Source organism: Eulemur rufifrons, chromosome 16 (assembly GCF_041146395.1).
Source record: "Eulemur rufifrons isolate Redbay chromosome 16, OSU_ERuf_1, whole genome shotgun sequence".
Classification (NCBI taxonomy): domain Eukaryota; kingdom Metazoa; phylum Chordata; class Mammalia; order Primates; family Lemuridae; genus Eulemur; species Eulemur rufifrons.
In genome coordinates this window covers 73710280-73726908 of record NC_090998.1, presented here as the reverse complement: position 1 = coordinate 73726908, position 16629 = coordinate 73710280, and the positions used below count along the sequence as shown (strand labels likewise).

Genomic DNA, 16629 nt, shown 5'->3' with positions numbered 1-16629 from the left:
ACCAAAATCCTGTAAAAACCTGTAATTATTCAACCTCTAAAGCAATTCTTAGGCCCACAAACCTGTACCCATAGGGATCTGACCATAAAAGGTATACAGTACCCAAGGAGGATAGACTTTAACAACCATTCCATATGAGGCTATGGAGCACTAAGAGATAAGGAATAGGTTCTCAGAGCACAAAACCAGAGGCCATGGATGACAACAGACAAGAGTTATTCCCAAGAGAACAGAACAGGGGCAGCAAAATAGGTTAGCCAAGAAGGTCTTGTAGGAAGACTGCAAGAAACAAAGAGCAACTCAAAAGGGAGAATTGAAAAGAGTATGAAATGACCATTTACAAAGCTGCAAGCAATACTGAGGCAACCAACAGGGAATAAAAAAGCACCAGGGACAAGTAACAGCAGGAAGTTACTAATTCCATAGGCCTTAAAGGCCAAGGGAAAGAAGCAGTATTACTGGATCTCCCTGTAAGAGCTGAAACTAAAAGAGAAGACTCCCCCAATAATACTTGTGGCTTTAGGTACAGGAACAAATGACAGCCCTATAGGGAGGGAAAATACCCAGAAGTCTCTGACACCCTCCTCCGATTTGCAGGTTCTTCACACTGGCTAAACCTAAATGGAATCAGAGGACAAGGGAATACAGGTGATATAGTTCATAATGGTCAAAGTAGAATTATGGGTCTAAGGGACACATGGAGAAAAATCATCACCAACAATAACATCAATCCCTCACCATACACCTGAGTATTCAATAAATCATGAGTTAAAGAAGAAATCAAAATGGAAATTACAAAATTCTGAGACAAACTACATTTCAAAACTCATGCAATACAGCCAAAAGAGTACTCATAGGGAAATTTATAAACTTACAAATTATTTTCAGTATTGTTTTTAACTCAAGACGCTAAAGAGGAAAAAAGATCAAAGTAAACACAAAAAAGTAGATGAAACCAAATAGATAAAAGTAGAAATTTTTAAAATTTAAAAACTAAATTTCATATAGAATCAAAAAAGAGCCCAAATAGCCAAAGCAATCCTAAGCAAAAAGAACAAATCTGGAGGCATCATATTACCTAGCTTCAAATTACACTACAGTGCTATAAAAACCAAAACAGCATGGTACTGGCATAAAAATAGACACATAGGTCAATGGACAGAATAGAGAACCCAGAAGTAAAACCATACACCCACAACCAACAGATCTTCGACAAAGCAAACAAAAATATACACTGGGGAAAGGATGCCCTAGCCAATAAATGGTGCTGGGAAAACTGGAGAGCCAAATGCAGAAGAATGAAACTGAATCCCTAACTCTCACCATACACAAAATATAACTTAAGATGGATTAAAGAGGTAAATGTAATATCTGCCACCATAAAAATTCTAGAAGAAAACTAGAAACTGTGGCCTGTTAGGAACCAGGCTGGACAGCAGGAGGTGAGCGGCAGGCAAGCCAGCAAAGCTTCATCTGTATTTACAGCCTCTCCCCATCACTCACATCACTGCATAAGCTCTGCTTCCTGTCAGCTGCGGCATTAGATTCTCACAGGAGCCTGAACCCTACTGTAAACTGCGCATGTGATGGATCTAGGCTGCACTCTCCTTATGAGAATCTAATGCCTGATGATCTGAGGTGGAGCTGAGGTGGTGATGCTAGGGCTGGGGAATGGCTGCAAATACAGATTATCATTACCAGAGAGGTTTGACTGCACAGTAAATATACTGTGCTTGAATCATCCTGAAACCATCCCCTACCCCACCCTGTCAGGTCCGTGGAAAAATTGTCTTCCATGAAACTTGTCCCTGGTGCCAAAAAGGTTGAGGACCACTGTTATAATGGACTTTGCAGATTCAAAAGTGGGGGAGGTTGGGAGGAGAGTGAGAGATCAAAAACTACCTGTTGGGTACAATGGACACTATTTGAGTGATGGGTACACTAAAAGCCCTGACTTCTCTTCACATACAATTCATCCATGTGACGAAATACCACTTGTACCCCCTAAATCTATTTAATTAAAAATAAATAAATTTAAAACATTAAAAAATTTTAATAAAAAGTTTAAAAATCACAAACATACTCAATTGAGCTAATCAAACAAAACTAATAACTAGTTCTTTGAAAAATCTATCTCAGAAGTTGATACTGTGGCAAAACTATGCAAGATAAAAAGAGAGGACATGAGTAAACATAGGAAGTAATAAGATCTAATTAGTTTTACAAATGAGACTAAAAATTAAGAAACTACTAAGAATATCAATAATTTTGAAAGAATAATTTGCTGAAAAAATTTAGTAGCACATAACATTTACTGAATATTTACAATGCACCAGGTACTCATCTAAGTAATTCACTTATATTAAACCATTTAATATTCACAATCACTTTATGAGATAGGTACTGTTACTTCTATTTAATATGAAGAAAACTGAAGCTTAGAGAAGTTAACTTATCAAAGTCACATGAACTAAAAAATAGCTGAGCTAGGATTTCTTAGGCTGTCCAATTCCAGAGCTGATACCTTTAACTATATTATAGTGCCTTTCAGAATAAAAAAAGTTATCAAAATAGAAAATTGTAACCGAGCAATAACCATAAAAGAAATCAAACTGATAGACAACGTCTACTTCTTTTCCCCAGGAAAGGCCTAGATCATTTAAGGGCCAATTTAGCTATACCTTCATGGAGTAGATAATCTCCATTTTGTAAAATCAGTCCTAGAGCACAGAAAAGAGATGGGGAGCTGCTTGACTCATTTAGAAGGCAAGCAATAAATGTTCATGGATTAGAAGATTCAATATTGTAAGTTTCCCCAAATTAATCTATAGATTCAAAGCAATCTCAATCAAAATTTCAGTAGGTTTTTTTTTAACTGAAATTAACTGGTTGATTCTAAAATTCATATAGAAATACAATGGGCCAAGAACAGCCAAAGGCAATCTTGAAGAAAAATAAAACCTTAGAGTTTTATCCTATCAGATATTAATACCTATTATAAAGTTACAGTAATTAAAATAATCGGTTATTAGCACAAGAATAACAAAATGACAAATGGAAAAGAAGAAAGAGTCCAGGAACAAATCTACACATGCAACATAGCCTGATTCATGACAAAGGCAACACTACAGTTCAGTGGGGAAAAATGGTTTGTTTAGTAAACGGTGCTAGGTCAACTGGACATCCACATGTGAAAAAAATATGTTGATCGTTACTTGATATCATATAAAAATGAGTACCAGATGGATGGCAGATCTAAATGCAAAAGGTCAAATAAACCTTGTAAAGAAAATATCAGCCAGTGGCTCACACCTGTAATCCTAGTACTCTGGGACATTGAGGCAGGGGGGATCACTTGAGCTCAGGAGTCCGAGACCAGCCTAAGCAAGAACAAGACCTGTCTCTACTAAAAATAAAAAAATTAGTTGGGCATTTTGGCGTGCACCTGTAATCCCAGCTACTTAGGAGGCTGAGGCAGGAGGATTGCTTGAGCTCAAGAGTTTTGAGGTTGCAGTGAGCTATGATGATGCCACTGCACTGTACCTGGGTGATAGAATGAGATCCTGTCTCTTAAAAAAATAATAAAATAAAAGATAACAATAAAAACCAAAAATAATATAAATAAAAAAGCTATGCAATATAACAACTATTTACAAATATTCTGTCGCCTGGGCTAGAGTGCAGTGGCACAATCATAGCTCACTGCTACCTGGAGCTCCTAGGCTCAAGGGATCCTCCTGCCTATGTGTTTGGAAGAGCTGGGACTACAGACGTGTGCCACCACACCCAGCTAATTTTGTTTTCATTTGTTTAGACTCAGGGGTCTAGCTATGTTATTCAGTTTGGTCTTGAACTACTGGCTTCAAGCAATCCTCCTACCTCAGCCTCCTGAGTAGCTGGGATTACGGGTGAGAGCCACCCTGCTTCCACAACTCCGACCCCTACAGCTTTTTTTTTTTTTCTTTTTTAATATTTTTGATGAGTTGGTTGAATCTGTGTAGATGGAACCCATGGATATGGAGGGCCAACTATATATCCAACAAAGGACTTGTATCCAGTGTATGTCAAGAATTCTTTTAAATCAGTAAGAAAAAGAGACAACCTCATAGAAAAATATGCAAGAACCTTGAAGTGGCTTCACAAAAGTAGATATACAATTGGCCAATAAATACATTAAAAGTCTTAACTTCCTTATCAGTGAAATACAAATTAAAACCACAAGGAGACAGCAGGACATAGCCACCAGCAGAATAAAAGAAAAAGACTGAAATTAGCAAGTGTTGGTGAGGATATGTAGCAATGAGACCTCTCATACAATCCTGTCAGGAGTATAAGTTGGTACAACCACTTCGGAATAATGTTTGGCAGTATCTATGGAAGGTGAATATTTCCTATGACCCAGCAATTTCACTGGAAATATGTTTAACAAAATACATAATAAAAGGTTCACAGTAGCACTAGTAGTTTAAAGCTGGAAACCATTCAACAACCATCAACAAAGAATGGGTTAAAAAATGACCATATATTCACATGGAATACTATGCAGAAATAAAAAATGTTCATGTAACAATATGGATGAATCTCACAAAGCAAGCCAGGGAGCAAAAAAAGTGAGACACAGAAGAGCATATAAATGAAATTACACAGAGTGTAAACAATAAAAATAGACAAAACTAATCCATGTTAGTTATTGTAAGTCTCAACAGTGGTTATCTTTGGGGTAAGGACTAATGACTGAAAAGGACCAAGAGGGAGCTTCTGGTATGCTGATGATGTTCTGTTTCTTGATCTGGGTGCCAGTTACATGGGTGTGCTCAACATACAGAAATATGTCAGTCTGCACACTTATGATTTGTGTACTTTCTGTATGTAAATTATACTGCAATAAAAGCTAATGTGTATAACAAAAAGCCAATAAACAGCAAACTGGAAAAATTTTTCTACAAATATGGCAAAGATTTAGTAATATATGAAGAACTCATATAAATCAATTTTTAAAAAGCTAGCATCTAATAGAGAAATTGGCAAAAAATATGAAAAGAAATGCTCAAAAAAATTTAAATGGCCAATAAATGTATAAACATATAAAATGTAAACTAAAACAATGGCATGCTATTTTTTCTTATCAAATTAACAGAGCCTAAATGAAACTAATAAGGCTGTTGCTGAGGATTTGTTGAAACTAATACCCTCTTACTCTTAATGGCAATGAGAACTGGCATGATCTTACTGCATAAGTCTTAAATGTTCATATCCTTTGACCTACTAGATCTAGAAATCATTTTAAGGAAAATCAGAGTTGCAGTTAAACATAGACTTATATCAGTGTTGATTACAATGGTGAGTATTTTGAAACAATGTACTTACCCAATAATGTGAAAATGGTTACATTATGATACATGTAAATGATGGGATATTATTAGTAATTTTTTCAAAGAATGATGAATGTGAAAAGATTGATGATAAATTCAAGTGAAAAATATATACAAAATGCTATGTGGTATACCTTTTGTGTTAAAAAATATTAAACACACATAAACACATTTGCACAGAAAAAAAGTCTGTAAGAACACATACAGTTAATAGCAGCCATCTTTGGGTGGTGGGATAATGGATGATTTTCATTTTTTGGCTTATTTTCTACAGTAAAATGTTCTTTGAGCATGTATTACTATTATATTCAGAAATCAAAGAAAATAATGGGGTAAAAAAAATACATCCACCCAGTTTTCCTCACCTAGAAATCTAAGCAACCTAGATTTCTCTCTCCTTCAACTCTCACATTCAATCTGTCATTGTTACTTCGATTTTAACTTAGAAATGTCTATCCAAGCTGTTATTCCATTACTCCTTCTCTCATTTCCAAATTCAGGCCCTTGTCTTCCCTAAAGAACTCACATCTAGACTTTTCATTTCGGTAAAATGGCCACATTTTCCACTACTTCTACGTTGTAGCCACATCAAACCACTTTATACAGCGACCCTCCACCACACCCAAGCCCCTACTTTCACACCTCCCAACCTTGGTATACTCAGTTCCTTTTCTATGTAATAATACATTTTTCCTTTTAGTCTTTCTAATCCGATTCATACTTTCAAGATTCACCTTGGATATCACTTACTAGGTGTAGCGTCTTGGAGACTGCAAGAAGAGATGGCCATTTTCAAATTAATCCTCCAATGACAGTTTGTACATATTTCAATATTTAACATTGTACTGTCAGTGCCTCGCTCTCCCGTTGCAAGGCACTGGCCACTTCTTTTTTAAAAATTTAATTTCTTGAAATCTAGTTGGATGATCAAAAGTAAAGCGGATATGCAGGGGTGTGAGCTTTGAACTGTGTCTGATAGAAAAATGGCACCAAAAATACTCGTCTGATTTTTTTCATTCAAGATGGCAGAGAATGTCTTAAAACAGTTCCACACAAAAGCACTCAATTCCAGAGCCTTGAGTCAGAAGAACTGGCTACACCTAGCGCAACAGCAAAGGACAAAAGAATCGAATCTAGATGCTGAGATGCTCTGGCTCTAACCACCCACAGTAGGTCCCACATATACAGATTTTAAACCGTGTTAGAAAACTGGCACCTGCTGCCTTCATTCGAGGGCCACGCCTTGACTGTGAACAGTGACCTGAAGCACTTCTGGATACTGACCCAAAAAATCGAGAATGAAAAACGAGGCGGCTAAGTTGTGAGAATCTAAAATGCACGATTCGGCCCCGCCCAGCCAGGCGCACTCCCCCCAACGGCGCATCCATTCCCCGGGGAATGGACAGGGCTCCCGCCCATGGGCCTGGCAACCCAGCCCGGGCTGGGAATTCAGGGCGGGCCTGAGGCAGAAGCCAGCCACGGCCAAAGCGTCTCACGCTACACCTGTCAGGCTGCGGCCGACACTAGGCCCCTAAATTGCAGGGGTTCGGTGGTCGAGGCCAACAGGAACGCGTCACCCGATTTCTCGCCCCAGGATCGCCTTGCCTCCTCGCTTTACCTCTCGTCCTTCTCAAACAAAGGCAATCCACACCCACCGCCATTTTCCACTTACCTCAAAAATCACCTCTTCGTCAAACTCCGGTGTCATCCTTCTCCGCCATGCCACCCGCCTCAGCACGATGGGAAATGAAGGCGGGAGAACAGGCGGCACCGATACTTCGGCTTCTGCCCGTCGTGTGGATCTAGAAAACTACAATTCCCAGCATGCCTCGCCGCTCACGCCCCCTTTTCAGGCCCGTTTATTGGAGCAGTGGGTGAGCGAGTGAGCAGGAGGGGCGGGAGCGGGATGAAGCTGGAGCCCTCGGATTGGTGGAGGCTAGAGCTTTTGTCTGACTTTTACGACCGCGACAAGCAGGGGGCGCCAGGAGCACTGATTTTTTTTTTTTTTTTTGGAGCTGAAGAGGGGCACGCGCCGGCGGAGCCACGGTGAGCACTGCTCGTGCCCGCGCCTGGCTGTCCGCCCGGAGCTCGGCTGGGCGGCGCTCGTGCTCGCTCGCCCGCCGCTGGCGGCTCGCGCCCGGGAGCGCTGCAGGGTCGCTAGAGCTGGCCGCATCCTTTGTGCGGCGCTCGGGCTGCTCAGCGGGGCGGCGGGACGGAATGTGGGCGCTGCGGGGGCTTTTCTCTTCTGCCCAAACTCTGGAAACAATGGACTGAGAGGGGAACATGGTTTGAGGGGCGCGAGCGGGGAGGCGAGCTGCGCGGGGAATCATGACTTCTGCCGCGGGTAAGTGACGGCGCTCGCGCTGCCGCCGGAAAGTTTGTAGCGAGCGCTCCAAGGCTTGGGCTCTCGAGCAACTTTCTCCGCTGGGGTGGGCGAGTTCTGTGCTCTCTACCTTTCCCGAGCACGTCGGCAAGTGCGGAGTCCGGGGCGTTTGTTGCCGGATTTCTCGTCCCTTCCTGCCGAGAGGGGCTGTTTGGAAATCGTGGACCTCTTGGGACCCCCCTTCAAAGGGAGGCCCGTCCGGGGGGCTCTCTTTGCGCCTGGTGAAACGCGAAATGTAAAGAAAGGGCATTTGCTCAACTCTTCAACAATTTGAGTTACTTTGCCTTTGCGTATGAAAACGGTGTCGCTTCCCATGTTAAGAAATCAGTTATTCTAGGAAAGGGCAGTGTTCCCAGGATATGGCACTCGGGAACTATGCTGAGTCGCTTTAAACCTAGTGTCGGCTGGAAACCCTTACCCTTATTAGATAGAGAGGCTTAGACATTGTTACTCTTGTCCTGGTCGTTTTACTCCTGTTACCTGAGAAGCAGAGGGGAGGATTGCTCATGGCAATTGTTTTGCTCATCTTCACCCAATTTCTTATGGATTTTTTTTTTCTATTTCTACCTGGTTAGTGTAAACAAAGGCTTATTTTCTGTCTGCCTCCCACAGTCCTTTTCCCCTCATCCAGATGACAAAGCCTGTATTTACCTTTGTGTGGATTTTGAGCAATTCTGGGCATTGTATTTCTGAACATTCTTAAGGAACAGTTTTTATATTTCAAAATAATTGCTAGTGTTACATTCACTTCATAAAAACATAGTTTAATTTTTAAACCAGAACTTAATACCGTAGTAAGTAAAATATTAAGGGCTTTTTTTTACACTTTTTGTCCACGTTGAAATAAACTTCGGTAGAAATTTTGTAGTATAATAGTTTAAAGCTTCCCTTCAAAGTTACTTCTAGAATCAACACTTAAGTATCAGATTAAATTTTCATTGCTTTTCTTGGCATTTGTTTAAAATTCCTGCAACTTGAAACTGTCAAACAGCACTCCAAATGTTCTGATTTGTATTATTTCTAAAACCTAGATATATTGTAATGTTGCATTGCTAGGTGTAATCAGATTACAACTAAGGAAACAAGAAGTTAGCCAATAGGAAAAGAAAGCAAGGAGTGAAGTTTTCCTGTAGAAGATGTCGTGGATCTTCCCTTTTGATGTTATATGTATGTATATGAGACATGTCATCATACACTGTTGTAGTTATAGTCTTTATAAACTATCCTTTCTTTAGCAAAGGGAGACTTTCTACCTACATAAGGTAAATCATTTTCATCCTAAATTACTGTGCCTTACCTTTGTTCAAGTAATTAATTTAAATTTAAAGTGACTGTAAGTTTAAAAATATTTCCAGCCAATTTTAGTTCTTCCCTTTTTTACACAAATGTATTTAAAATATTTATATCTTACATGTATCAGTTTCAATTCCAGTCCTAACAATTTATAATAAACAAGTACAGAAGCATTTAATTTGACATTTATATATGTAAACCTAATTTCTAGGGCCCAGTCTGGAAGTTTATCATTCTTTCATTTGAATTACCCTAGAATAATAAGCTATTTTTATATTTTATCAACTTTATAATTAAAGAAGTCCACAGACATTTTTGTGGTGCTTAAAAGAGGGACACTTCCTGTGCCTAGCTGAGTTAGTTGGTTTTTAGCATGGCTTGCTGAGAAGCATTAACTACTTTTTGGCTCACCCATCTGTTAAGATTTATTATAATTCTTTCTTGTGTCTAAATGAGGACTATGGAAGAGAACTGGGTTTTATTTCCACCCCATTCTTATAAAATGATGTATACATAGTTCTCACAAGCTGATTATCGTGTCTTTTTGGAACAGTAGTCAAATTCATTAAAACTTTTAGGAAAGTGATGTGCAACTTGGGGAGGCAATGTTTGTTTCTAATCTAATCTGTGATATTTGGGAGGGTTGGTTTAATTTAAGAAAATAAGAGGAATGTTGTAGAATATCTAAGTTGTATGTATCCTGAAGAAAACCTTGCTTTGTTTTTCTGCATCTGTGACAGAGTGGATCCTTAGTAGAGATTTTAGAATTATTCTAAGCAGTATATGAAAAAGATGAGAGAATTATAGGTGAATATTTTATATGTTTTTGAACATGTACAGGTCACTGTCTCAGTAATGTCTGTGCTTTGCTTTTTGGCTGGTTCAATAGCCAAGAGAGTGTACACGTGAACCACAGCCATCTGTGTGTAACAGATGACGAGTATGTTTGTAATAGTAAAATGGTTACTAGTGCTTTACTTTCTTACCTTATATATCCCTGGAGCCAAACAGCTGTGTAAATAAAAGATTTGCTGCTTTGCTCAAGGAAGCTTTGGGTCTGACTGTTGATACAGTATTAAGATCCAAAGGTGCAGGATTCATTGCCAAACATCATGCACTTCAAGAGTATGACATTTGAGCAGGCTATAATATAATGGCTTATTATTTTTTGAGTTGTGTTTCTTTCAAAATGGAGCCATTAAAAAAATAATAATAATGAAGGATTTTGGATACTGCTATACCAATGACTTAGTTGAATACTTGTTCCTATTAATAATTAGGGAATTAGTCAATAATCCTATTGAAGTTGATTCCTGCTCACTGTTCAAAATATTCCACATTAAAATGGATATTGATTTTTTTTAAAAAAGAAATTTCCTGTTTCTGAGACTTATTAAAGTGTATGTGTATGTGGCAGCTCTGATTATTCCCAGGCCCTGTTTTCACTGCCGGAATATAGCGGTGAATGAGACAAAGTGCCTGCCCTCCTGGAGCTTGTCTTCTAGTGGTGAAGACAAAGGTGCACTGAAGAAAAACACAGGAGAAAGAGGCTGCAGCATATCAGGGTTCTCTTGAAGCAATTATCTCAGAAGTTATAATCTTAGATTCATATGGGCTTGAGAGATCTGTTAAACTTCTTCATTTACAAGTAAGGAAAGTGAGGCAGCCAGGTCTGCACAAGACACACAGTTAAATTAGCCAGCTCCCCAACTTACATTATTGGCTTCCTCCAATATACAGTTAACTAACAATGGCAAGCTGAAATTCACAGTTATTTATTGAATTCCCTGAGTATGTGTTAAAAGCTTTAGGTACACAATGCTGTGCCATATTTATTGGGAATCAACCCCAGCTCATATGTAGCTAATTGAATTCCTGTGACACTAAGAGAGAGCAGGAATTTATGTCTCTTGGAAGCAGACTCATATACAAAACACATTTAAAGAAAAGAGTAAAATTGGTACCAGGGGAAAAAAAGATTTAACTCAGAAGCAAAAATGAATTGCTTAAACAACTCTGAAGCTTCTGACAAGGCTCTAAGATCCAGAAAGTAAAAGATTAATTTGATGAGATGAAGTTTTTTTTTTTAATTGTGATAAAATACACATAATGTAAATTTATGATCTTAACCATTTTTAAGTGTACAGTTCAGAAGTGTTAAGTATTTTCATGTTGCACAGCCAATCTCCAGGACTCTTTTTATTTTACAAAACTGATTTTTTAAAAAATTATTTTGAAAATCCCTGAGATAGGATGTTTTGAGAATGGTTACAGAAATGAAATCAACGTGACGGTCTGTCGGTTTTTATTTAGTTAGATGGGAAGTTGGGAAGAAGCTTAAGGCATTCATACCTTCTCTTAAGACTTGACTTTTTTTTTTTTTTTTTTTTTGAGACAGAGCCTCACTCTGTTGCCTGGGCTAGAGTGCCGTGGCATCAGCCTAGCTCACAGTAATCTCAAACTCCTGGGCTCGAGCAATCCTACTGCCTCAGCCTTCCAGAGTGCTAGGATTACAGGCGTGAGCCACCGAGGCCGGCCAAGACTTGACTTAATAGATGAAGAATAGTCCATCACAGCAAACTTTATCACTAGGCTTTGAAAGATTTTACAGTTAGTTTCTACCTTAAAAAAAAAAAAACAAAAAACAAACAATCAAAACTAATAGTATGCTTATTGAGAAGCTAATTGAAATTGTATAGCTTTAGGAATTTGTATTATTTTGAAAAATAATTCATTATCTTCTTTATTTCTGATAACATTATACCTAGAAATTGAGTGAGAAGACATCTGTTATCATATAATCTTTGCTGTACACATAGTATTAGGGGTTTAGGAAATTCTTTGGTTGATAAAAGGAAGTAGAGCACCCTACTAGTTTTCTTTTTTTTTTTTTTTTACTCAGTTCCATGTAATATCTTCCCAAGTGTTGTGACTAATTTCCTTTGTTGAAAAGAAAATCATCACCAGATGAAATATCAAAGTCTCTGTGTGTTCAAGCAGTCCTTTCCTTCAGATATTTTGAAAAGATTTTTTTTTCCAATAAATTAAGGTTTTATTAAGTATTAGATTCTGTTGAAGGAACAAATATAAGAAGTATAAGGTAAAAACACTTTTTACCTCAAGTCTCGTTGGGGAAATATGGATGATAAGTGACAATGTAGGTAGAAAAACTTAAAGGAACTTTAAAGAAATACAGACATACAGTCTCTATATGTCTTTTCATTTTGCAGGTCTTTTGTGTAAAGCTTTTTTATTTTATTTTATTTTATTTTTGAGATTGAAAGATTGAGTCTCACTCTGCTGCCTGGGCTGGGGGCTGGAGTGCCATGGCTCAATCATAGCTCACTGCAGCCTTGAACTCCTGGGCTCAAGCAATCCTGCCTCAGCCTCCGGAGGAGCTAGGACTACAGGCACATGCCATCATGCCCTGCAAATTTTTTTAATTTTTTGTGGAGATGGGGACTATTGCCCAGGCTGGTCTCAAACTCCTGACCTTAAGCAATCCTCCTGCCTCAGCCTCCCAAAGTACTAAAATTACAGGTATGAGTCACCACACCCAGCCTTTTTGTGTAAAGCTTTTATTAGGTTCCTATAGGCTAGAAGCAAGTCTGTACAAATCAAGCATGATATAATAGATGTTAATTAAATACTTCATATATATTGTCAAGGACGAATTGCTACACTAGCAATTGTGGTCATTTTTTAAATGCACTAGAACAGTGGTTAATGATGAAGAATAAACAACATAATCACCTGTGGAACTTAAAAGAAATACAGATGTCCAGGATCTATTCCCAGAGACTCTGATTGGTTAGATCTGAGGTAGGGCCTAGAATGCGACTTTTTAAAAAATAAAGCTCCTTGAAGGAAAATTCCCAGTTGATATCCCCTGCACAGGAAAATATCAGCTTTATTATGACCCTCAAATAATACCAAAGAATTAATTTTCAGTTTTTAAGTTTAGAAAATTTATGATTTCTGTATTCCTTTGGGGTTCTATCTATTGAATTGGACAGACCATTGATAAAAGGCATCTATGCAGCTTTATTATATTAGCTGAGATAGAAGAATACGACTGCTTACTCATATGAGAAGCTTAAGAATATGACTGTTTACTCATATGAGAAGCTTAAAGAGTTGCAGCCTACATTTAACTTAGGCAAATTCAGCTCTCAGCACTCAGCAAATGAACTGAAGAACTACTATATGGGTCCCAAGCAAAAGTCAGTTATTTCATTTATTGTCAACTAAAGATATGGTAACCTGTTCCAAAGTTGGTGGAAAAGCTGTATTGGACCTATTTTAACATGTACAATATACACAAAGCTATGTGTACTGGAATTGAAAGACAGTTTAAGGAATTTTCAAGAGTAATATTGATTTCATATAATAATCTACCTAGTAGATTGCAAGTAAAATATAAGTTGATATTGTTAAAAGTAAAAATGTTATCAAATTTCATCATGTATCATCTTGTGCTTTGGTTTTTTTAACATCAAATTATTCTTTTTTCCTTTCTAGAGATTAAAAAGCCACCAGTGGCCCCCAAGCCAAAGTTTGTTGTGGCAAATAATAAGCCAGCTCCACCTCCTGTCGCACCTAAGCCTGACATTGTGATTTCTAGTGTTCCACAGTCAACAAAGAAAGCCAAACCGGCCATTGCTCCCAAACCAAAAGTTCTGAAGAGTTCTGTTCGAGATGTTGGGCAGTCACCATCAAGGAAAATTACTTCAAATCTGGAAGAGTATAAACAAGAATTACCTGAAAGCACTGACAATTTTAATTGCAAAAATATAGGAGATCAGAATAGTGATTGTACTTTACCAACGTGTTCCTGCGGTTCTGAGTGTGTCCATAAGCTTGGAAATAGAGAGAATTTGTATGTAAGGCAGCTTGTTTTAAAGCCCCTGGAAATGAATGAAAATTTAGAAAACAGTAAAATTGATGAGTCTTTGACTTTAAAAACTATGAGTAAGTATGATTCTCATGGTGAAAAGGTCAAGAACCAGACTAAAGTAGTTTTAAAGGCAAGCATCCTAGAAGAGAAGCTCAAAGATGTTTTAACACACCGAACGTCACCTTTTATTTCCTCAAAGAAGCACAGGTCTGCAGACAACCCAGAAATGAATGGTGACTGTAATTTAAACAGACAATTCAGAATTGAATTTGCAGATTTGTCTCCTTCCCTGTCCAGCATCGAAAACGTTCCTGATCATCACAGTTGCCACTTAGAGCTTCCTGGTGATGAATTTCAAAATTTTGAAACTTGTCAGGATGGAAGTGAAAAAAGCAATAATTACTTTCATTCATCCAAATTAGAAGCTCTAGAAAATGGTCAAAGGAGTACTTTTATATCTTCAGATGAAGTTAGTAAAAAATCAGAAGTCAAAGACCTTGGCCCCTTAGAAATTCACTTAGTACCATATACCCCAAAATTTCCAACTCCCAAGCCCAGAAAGACACGCACTGCTCGTCTGTTACGCCAAAAGTATATACATACTCCTAGTGAAAGTACTGAAGACCCAGAAAATTCAAACAGTAGCTCTTCTTGTCTTATCGAAGATAGTTTGAAAAACAATGAAATCAGTGTTTTTCATCAGAATGTTTTGTGTAACCACGAACAGGTGAACAAAATGAATCCAGGAAATAAAAGTGAATTAAATATGGATTCCAACAGTGACAGACAGGACTTAGTCAGTTCACACAAAGCCCTGGGTCATGAAACATCTTCCTTTGAAAAAATAACTCCTTCATTAGATACAGACTCTAATTTGATTTCTGACAGCACTACAATAGATGCTCTGGACAAAGGGACCAGTTTTATAAGATGCAGTACTCTATCTATGAGCCTGCCTAAGCAGCTCAAATTAACTTGCAATGAACATATGCCTACTGCCTGTAACCTGGGAGTTTCTGCCCCTCAAATGCAAAAAGAATCTATAATAAAAGAGGAAAGTTCCTCAAGAATTGTCCCCAAAAAACCTCAAAGACACAGCTTGCCTGCTGCAGGAGTGCTTAAAAAGGCTGCATCTGAGGAGCTTGTGGAGAAAAGTTCTTATCCCTCAAATGAAGAAAGAAAGTCTGAGAAAGATCTAGAAAGAAATCATCTTCCACATTTATGTGCCCAGAACCATGGTGTGTCATCCTCCTTTGATATGCCTAAACAGACTTCAGAAAAGCCAGTGTGGAAATTACCTCATCCTATTTTACCCTTTTCAGGGAATCCAGAATCCTTGAAATCTGTCACCGTATCCTCAAATAGTGAGCCTTCAACTGCTCTAACCAAGCCTAGAGCAAAATCATTATCTGCTGTGGATATGGAAAGGTGCACTAAACCTTGCAAGGACTCTACAAAGAAAAACTCTTTTAAAAAGTTGCTCAACATGAAACTGTCCATCTGTTTCATGAAGAGTGACTTTCAGAAATTTTGGTCCAGGAGTAGCCAACTTGGAGACACAACCGCAGGGAACCTCTCCCGTAGGGAACGGAGAGGGATTGAAGGTGATTGGCATGGATTGTTGGTAGGAGACGGAAAGAGAAGTAAACCTATCAAGGCATATTCTGCAGATAACTCCAGCCTGGAATCTCAAAAAAAGAGGAAGAAGTCTCGGGTCCAGGCCGGTACAGCTAATGGTCTGAGAACTGAGTCTTTGGATGACCAAATGCTCTCTAGGGAATTGTCACCTCAGGCACCTTGCAAGTCTGTTACAAGCATCTGTGCCCCAGAGTATGAAAATATACGCCATTATGAGGAAATACCAGAGTATGAGAACTTGCCATTTATTATGGCTGGAGGGAAAACTCCAGAGTTGGAATGGCAGAATTCCAGCAGCATGGAGGACACTGATGCAAACGTGTATGAGGTAGAAGAGCCATATGAAGCTCCAGATGGCCAGCTGCCACTTAGACCCAGACATCAGCATTCCAGGTAATACCTAGGTGCCAGACACTTTTGCATGCATCAATGCAATAAACCCTCAACAACCTGGTGAAATAGGAATGCAGGGGGAAAAATCTCTTTGTGAGGGAGTGGTTTACAAAGCATATATTAATTTATTCCTAAGTGCAGCCTCTTTTTATCACATAGTGGGAGTGTGTATTTGCAATGCAAGCTTGTAGTAGTCAACTTGTGTTAGTAACTGATTCAAAGAATTTGAACCAGTAACAATGTGGGTCCTACAAGGAAGGCCTGGAACAAAGAGGGTCCCAGGGCCTCTAAGCAGCAACTCAGAAGTCATAGCAGGAAACCTGGGGCATGAAATTGGCCCCAGTCAGTGAGGTTTATTGACTAGGTAAAAGAAATCTGAAGTTTTGAAATCCATCGGTTTACCTGTGGTGTCCTTGTCAGGTGGAACCTCTAAATTTACAGAAGTCACCAGTCTTAGAGGATTGGTTATTTTACTTGTTGAAGGCTAATTGCTGAACTCAAATGGATATAGGAAAAATGCAGGCAACATGTCATTACTATTCATTCCTCACTTTTGTATATGCACTTCTGACTTATGGAGTGCCTACTGTATCCCTCTTATTAAAATCTTGCCCCATCCTTGGTAGTCTAGCTCATCAGTCTTTGGCTTCATG

General features: G+C 38.6%; 2 protein-coding genes across 2 annotated transcripts in view; one reads left to right on the top strand and one right to left on the bottom strand.

Moving 5' to 3' along the window:
* VEZT (vezatin, adherens junctions transmembrane protein) overlaps nt 1-7100 on the bottom strand; it is a 56505-nt gene extending 49405 nt beyond the window's left edge. Inside the window, exon 1 of the mRNA XM_069489300.1 lies at nt 7045-7100. Within this exon, the coding sequence (XP_069345401.1) occupies nt 7045-7080 (36 nt within the window). The 5' untranslated portion in view covers nt 7081-7100. The remainder of the gene's footprint in view (nt 1-7044) is intronic.
* Nucleotides 7101-7666: 566 nt separating this feature from the next.
* Nucleotides 7667-16629, top strand: part of FGD6 (FYVE, RhoGEF and PH domain containing 6) — a 106664-nt gene continuing 97701 nt past the window's right edge. Inside the window, exons 1-2 of the mRNA XM_069490642.1 lie at nt 7667-7716; nt 13570-15976. Of these exons, the coding sequence (XP_069346743.1) occupies nt 7701-7716; nt 13570-15976 (2423 nt within the window). The 5' untranslated portion in view covers nt 7667-7700. The remainder of the gene's footprint in view (nt 7717-13569; nt 15977-16629) is intronic.